This window comes from Chanodichthys erythropterus, chromosome 15, assembly GCF_024489055.1.
Source record: "Chanodichthys erythropterus isolate Z2021 chromosome 15, ASM2448905v1, whole genome shotgun sequence".
In the NCBI taxonomy this organism is placed as follows: Eukaryota; Metazoa; Chordata; class Actinopteri; order Cypriniformes; family Xenocyprididae; genus Chanodichthys; species Chanodichthys erythropterus.
The window spans coordinates 28,738,330-28,745,077 of NC_090235.1; the positions used below are offsets into that span (position 1 = coordinate 28,738,330).

The following is a 6,748-nucleotide window of genomic DNA, read 5'->3' on the forward strand; positions in this document are numbered from 1 at the left end:
ACTTGACCAGACCAGAGATTTATATTACATCATGTGAAAGAGGGCATAATAGGTGCCTTTTAACCCAACCTGCTGGGTTTGTCCATATTTTACCCAGCCTGGGTTGTTTTTAACCCAGCATTTTTTAGAGTGCAACAAAAACGGAATAATTAAACTTCAATTTTATATAAATTTAAGTGGATTTAACACAATCAAATTAAGTTCGGACAAAATGTATAGCAATTGTGTTGCTTTAGCTCATTTTAATTAAGCAATTTGAACAAGCAGCACAAATCTTTTTCTTTTTCTTTCTTTTTTTTTTTTCTTCAGTGTAATTAAAATCTAATCTCACATCTAGATGAATCTGCTTGTTAAATCGTGACGTAAGGAATACTGTTTCTGGATCCAAGCCTCTATTAGTTTAAATTAAGAACACTATCTCAACAGCTGTTTATGAGCACCATTTATTCATATATCACATTTAAGCTAAACCTTTATAAATTCGCTTTGTATATACTACAGTTTCCTGGCTCACGGCATCCTGGACACCAATATTTTAGCGATTCATAAAATGATTCAATCACTGTCTGGCCATCTGAGATTTCAATATGGATACAAAGGTTAAGATCATGATTATTTGGTACAATTACAGCACATTGTGAGTGTATATTAGTGTATAATGGATGTTTTCTTTACACTAGTCTGAAAGCCAACTAGCCCAAAACCTCAAAACTGACCACTGCATACAAAATTTTTTTTTTTTTGCCTTAAATAGCACACTTATTGATATAATGGCCTTGTGGTTGTATAGATTATAAGCAAATGTAAACATATTAACAAAGTAAAACCAATTACAAATGTTATAATCATTTTAGGCTTGCAACAGTACTCACCTTTGACTCACCTGGAGAAGATAGCAGGCCTATAGCTGGTGTGTTACTGTTGAGGTGTAACTGCTAAAGTAAATAATCGTAAGTGTAGCAGGGTGGCCATCTGTCCCTGTAATGAGACACGATAAGGTAAGCTAGTGTGCATTCTCTCCCAGCACACCTGTTTAAACAGTCAAAGGTGTTTGATTACTGTATTCAAAATCTTGTCACCACAGAATTGCCTTCGAAAAATCATATGCACATGGTGTACTATTAGCGTGGTAAATGGTTAACAGTTTTTTTTTTTTTTTTTTTTTTAACTAATACTTTAGCTATGAGGTCATTGAAGTATTGATTTCAGTTATATTGATTCAGGGTTTAGGAAGTCACTGTCTGCTAGCAGAGATAGTGGAGATGCATCACTTCATCTTCACATCTCACAATAATGTGAGAATGGACTCGAAATGCTTGCCTTTTGTTGTTATTTTCTATCCATGATAGATGACTTGATTACGTAATGCATATTCAGATCTGTTTTATCTAGTTAAACAGTTATTCAGAGCAGACACTTTCTGTGTGGAACAACAACTGTTTTCAGCCCTACTTTGGCTCTAGTACGCCATCTAGAGGTATAAACGAATGCAGTTTTAACAGTCATGATGCCAAACGCTTTCTTCACCTCGTTTGCTGTGTGAGTGCATTCTGGTATCAGCTTCACTCTAGTAGACTATAATACACAATTTGTAAGAATGTGAAACGGAACTATAAATTGCTGAAAACCACCATTAAAAAATAAATAAATAAATCATTATTTTGTTTTATTATTTGCAACCCGACAACCAGAGCGCGAGCTACCAGCACAAACAAGAACATGCTGCCTTTGAATGGAGAAGCGCGTGGCATGTGGGCGCGCGCTGTCTTTGTGTATAAATAAATAACGCACGGACGCGCATGCTTAATATTAATGGATGCGATTTTTTTGTTTGTTTTACCTACTATTAGAACATTCTATTCGTATCGCAATTTAATACTGTTAATAAAACAATAATGTACAGTCCCTCTATGATTTATGCAATACCAGCGAGACAAAGTAAACACTTGATTGTTTTACCATCTTAAATTTTAATCGCTCATAATCTAACATCAGAATTGCTTATCCTAACTTACGCACCCTTGCCAAATTCAGCGTGCGATCTAGGAAAGGGGGAATAATGTGCCTTTAAAACTAAGTTTGCAGTGTAGATGGAATGAGGTCAGACAGAAAGCTTCTCATTGCACGCGCCGATTATTATTAGATACTATATTCAGCCAATGAACGACGAAGAGGTGTGGCTTTGGCTGAGGATAGGCTAGTGACAGCAGCTGATTGGTTGGATTCTCTTTCCTTTATACCTTCGGAAAAGGATAAATCCTTGTGAGGCGGTTTAGCAGAAGTATTGAAAGTTGTGAAGGGTGATAGGAAGCTCAGAGCATGAAAAAGTGCAGTCGCCTAAACCTACCGCATGGTCATACGACAAACTATGCTGAAGACATTTGTCCGTTTCTGTTAAACGGCTTCAGATACTTCGCGTCCAGAGCGCACTCTGGGTTCGTTTTCAGTCGAACCGGCAGTTGAACGGCAGACTGTTGATTTTGACGACATTGCCGGGACTTGACAGAGCTCCTCGCGGGGATATGCGCTTTGTGGACGGCGTGCTGAACCAAAAGACAGTCCGCAGTAGCAGCAGCAACTTTGTTTCCAAACTGCCTAAATCATATTTCACACAAGAGTGAAGAAGAAAGACTCTTAAGCGCTCTCAAAGCGTCTCGAGCTGCAGCACGTGTAGGATTTTTGTGCGCAATTAAAAGTTGAGACTGTTGTAGTGCATGGGCACAGACCTGGCTATGGTGGAGCAAACGCACATCAGCAACAACAGCGACGTGCTCCCCGGCGATTCTATTGATTCAGGGGAGATGGACCTAGACATGGACGCCTCTCAGACTCCCGGCTCCCCAAACTCAGCCGGGGATAAAATGGACATCGCCTGGTGCAAAACCCCATCGGGTCACATCAAGAGGCCAATGAACGCATTCATGGTTTGGTCGCAGATAGAGAGGCGCAAGATTATGGAACAGTCGCCGGACATGCACAACGCGGAGATCTCTAAGAGACTCGGCAAGCGCTGGAAACTTTTAAAAGACAGCGACAAGATCCCCTTCATCCGCGAAGCCGAGCGTCTGCGGCTCAAGCACATGGCAGACTATCCAGACTACAAATATCGACCTCGGAAGAAGGTGAAGTCATCCAGCGGCAAGACTGGGGAGAAGGCGGAGCGCGTGAGCGGCAGCCCCGGCGCGAAGTCTGCATCCAAAAAGAGCTCGAAAACTCTCAGCAGGACGCACAGAAAGTCCACGGCGCTCGAGCTGACCGCCCACTCCGTCCCAGCAGACCACCACGCGCTCTACAAGTCCAGGTCAGTCTCCGCCGCCAAACAAATACCCGAGAAAGCAGCCAAGCGCGGGCATGTGTTCGGGGGATGCAGCTCTGATAGCAGCCCGCCCTCCGTCGCTGTGCCGGCCAGTCCCACTCTGAGCAGCTCGGCGGACTCCAGCGACCCGCCGAGCCTGTACGATGACGGGTTCGCGAGTGGAAAAGAAGACGCGGAGCCCGCCGCGCGCTTCAAGTTCAACCGCGCGCCGTCTCCGACACCCTCCGCCTCGCACTCGTCCTCCTCGCAGTCGTCCTCCTCGGATGAGGAGTTCGAGGACGAGCTGGCGGACCCCAGCCCCGGCTTTGACAGCTTCAGCACCTTTGGCACAGCGCCTCTGGACCGAGATTTGGAGTTCAACTTTGAGTCGGGCTCCGGCTCGCACTTTGAGTTCCCCGACTACTGCACCCCAGAGGTGAGCGAGATGATATCAGGGGACTGGCTCGAATCGACAATATCCAACTTGGTGTTCACTTATTGAGTCTGATTGAATGGACAGCTTGAAAAATGACTGGAGGTTTGCAAAATCCTCCGAGATGAGTCAGACGACGAGTCAACGACATGATTCCTCTTGTTTATCATGCATCAGATACTGTGGGCTCTCATTATCCACTGACAAGAGTGCAGATGAAAGTGCTTAGCTTGCTCGTTTGGTGCTAGAAGGAGGCGCGCTTTGGACGCAGAGGAAGGCGTTGCGCGGTGGCGAGTTCACGTTGTGCGCCCTCTTCAACTTAAAAAGGGACGTTTTAAAACAGAAAAAAAGTCTGGTCAAATGCTTGTTTTGCTGGAGGTACTGAATGGAGAGCATGCGAGCGATTCATTTGCTCGCGCTTGAGGTTGTTTACCAGAATCGTTTGTTAGACCAGAATCGCATGCTTTCATTACGATTTAACTACGAAAGGCTGTTTGAGAAGCGTAACTGGTGTCGTTTCATTGAAACCGCCATATGAGACGCAAAAACAAATAAACAATCACAATCACCAGCTTTTCTGTCGTCATGACATCAGGATTCAGACGCAACTCAGATGATTCGACTCTTTACACTACAAATCAGGACCAAAATTCATCCGAGGAGCGTTCTCTGTCTTTCTCTGCCTTTTACTTTTTTCATCCTCGTTCTCTCGCAAGTAACTTTTAAGCGCTGGCATTTTTATATCGATGTATTTATAACGGCCAAACATTGCTCCCCTCAGTCAGTTGTGTTCTAGTCAGTCTGTTGTGTATAGGCTACACATGCACATGTCCGTCTGTCTCGCGGAAGGGCTAGTCTTGTTTCGTATTATTTAATTGATGACCTCTCACATGGAACGGAGATTAAATGTTTCATTATTTTCTGAGTGTATTTTTGTACAAAATCTATCGAGGGGGTGTCAATCGGTGAATATCGCTGTTTGGATTTCCGATTTTTAAAGCCAGGGGGTTGGGTTGTCTCCAAAATCTGCCCCCTAAACATGTTTACAGTGTCAATCCACAGGCTTCTTAAAGAGACAGTATCTGCATTTCAACGACCAATCGTCATTAGCCTACGATGCGCGCGCTGAATGAGGTTGTATGTAGCTGCAGCGACAGCTGCGATTTATCGCGTCCTTATTGGGGATACTGTACCTTTTGAATACCAATTTCTTTGTGCTTTTATAGTGACACGTTTCGGTTTGAACCACTGGATGGAATTACAGATACGGTCGAAATGCCTATAATTCATGAACAATGAAGTACGTCTTCACTCCATAATTGTACAAGGATATTTAATCTTTTCTACTTGTTGGCTAAATGTAGCTAATTGTTTTAGTATATTATGGCATGGCGAATAGCATTTTGTATTTCTGAATTCAGGTTTATGTAGAGCAGTTGTGTTTAAGGCAGAGGATCAACATGAAGATTTCTATGTACATTGACTGTAAAATAAGTAAAAGATTGCGTGTTTATGTCTGACAATGATATATCATGACAGGAACAAGAACATATATCTTTATACATCCCTATGTTTAAGAGTGTTGTTCATGACTTTTGGAATATATAGATATGTTTTATTGTTTCATTTTGTGCAATATGATGTGTACAATATTGTTTTGTCTTGCCATACCATATCTCAACATTTGAGTAGTGAACTCAAAAGCCAGCCAATTGTGTCAAGTCACTGCCTGTCAGACCTCTGTACAGAACTTTGTCTTTTTCCAAGAAGGAAATAAAATCAGCTGGAACTGAACTTCCTTTGCAAGACTGTTTCTCTTCATACAGTTTTTCATTCAATTAAACACATCATAAAACTGAAGGATCATTCTTCACGACCGTACGTGTCCATTTCTGACAGCAATACTGCCCCACAAAGGCCAAACACAGTAACTACACCAACACTGAAACAGAAAATGGCTTCACAAAATTTTTAATGATTTGACATCACAATAAAGTAGTCATAAACATGAATGATTTACCTTTGTATGGCTGACCAGTAAACAAACCCTAGTTAGTTTCTTTAGTCTAAGAATGAATGATCAATTGTGTATCACAACTTTGATGCTTTAAAACATTCTAGTGTAAATTATTAAGCTTAAAACCTGATAATAAATAAGATACCACTTACACAGGTGCCTGCATCAGCGCTGCTTCTGTACGTCATATTAAATGAGACATATGTAGTGATGCATGGCCAAAAGATTGACAGGCAGGCCTGTTGCAACCTGGAGGGACAGGGAACTGTCACATAATAACATTACGGCACTGTTTCAGTTCTTGGTAAACATCCGTCCCTCCCCAGTGTTCTTGTCCGCAATAAGACACAGGCAGGTGGGTATGCGTCTAAAAGAGGCGATCCAGACATTACAAACATGCGATAATCACATTACATGCCTGCAATATGGCATGTTTACATGAGGGGAAAAAAAAAAAAAATAGATCAGTTGGTTCGTCAGTGTCTCAAGAGCTGAGTGTAACTCGGCCTGAGTCATTATCTAGCATCATCCCAACTGATAGTGCAGGGTGTGAACCTAATGCCCTAGTCAAGTGTGAGCATGGATGCACACTGCAGAAAGAGGGTCTAGACATCGACTCTGTGGGGGAGGAGTGTGAGACAGATGAGATGTCTCTGCCGGGAGGCTACATTGGGGGCGCTCAAGTGGATTGTTCAGAAGGGATGACTGCTGAAACCAATTAATTCCTTCTGGGTGCACTGGTTTGTGTCGGGAATGGGGAGGGGGCTCTCGAAAGATTTTGCGTTAATCTGTTTACATCCCCCAAATGAGAAAAGAGACAGGAAGCCAATTGAATACCACAGTTGTGCAAAGTTAAGATATGAATGTATCAGTCTGTCAAGCAGACTTGGATAATGGATTGTGTCGGGGTGCTGGTTGCAAACTCATGTATCTATGTTACTTGCTATGTACTCACTTGTTAACAGGAATCAGTGACACACGCAAAGTTCATATATATATATGG

General features: G+C 42.6%; 1 protein-coding gene across 1 annotated transcript; it reads left to right on the plus strand.

Moving 5' to 3' along the window:
* Positions 1–2,269: 2,269 nt before the first annotated feature.
* Positions 2,270–6,058, plus strand: sox4a (SRY-box transcription factor 4a). The gene has a single exon (XM_067411047.1). The coding sequence runs from the start codon at positions 2,715–2,717 to the stop codon at positions 3,795–3,797; it is 1,083 nt and encodes a 360-aa protein (XP_067267148.1). The 5' UTR covers positions 2,270–2,714; the 3' UTR covers positions 3,798–6,058.
* The last annotated feature ends 690 nt before the right edge of the window (positions 6,059–6,748 follow it).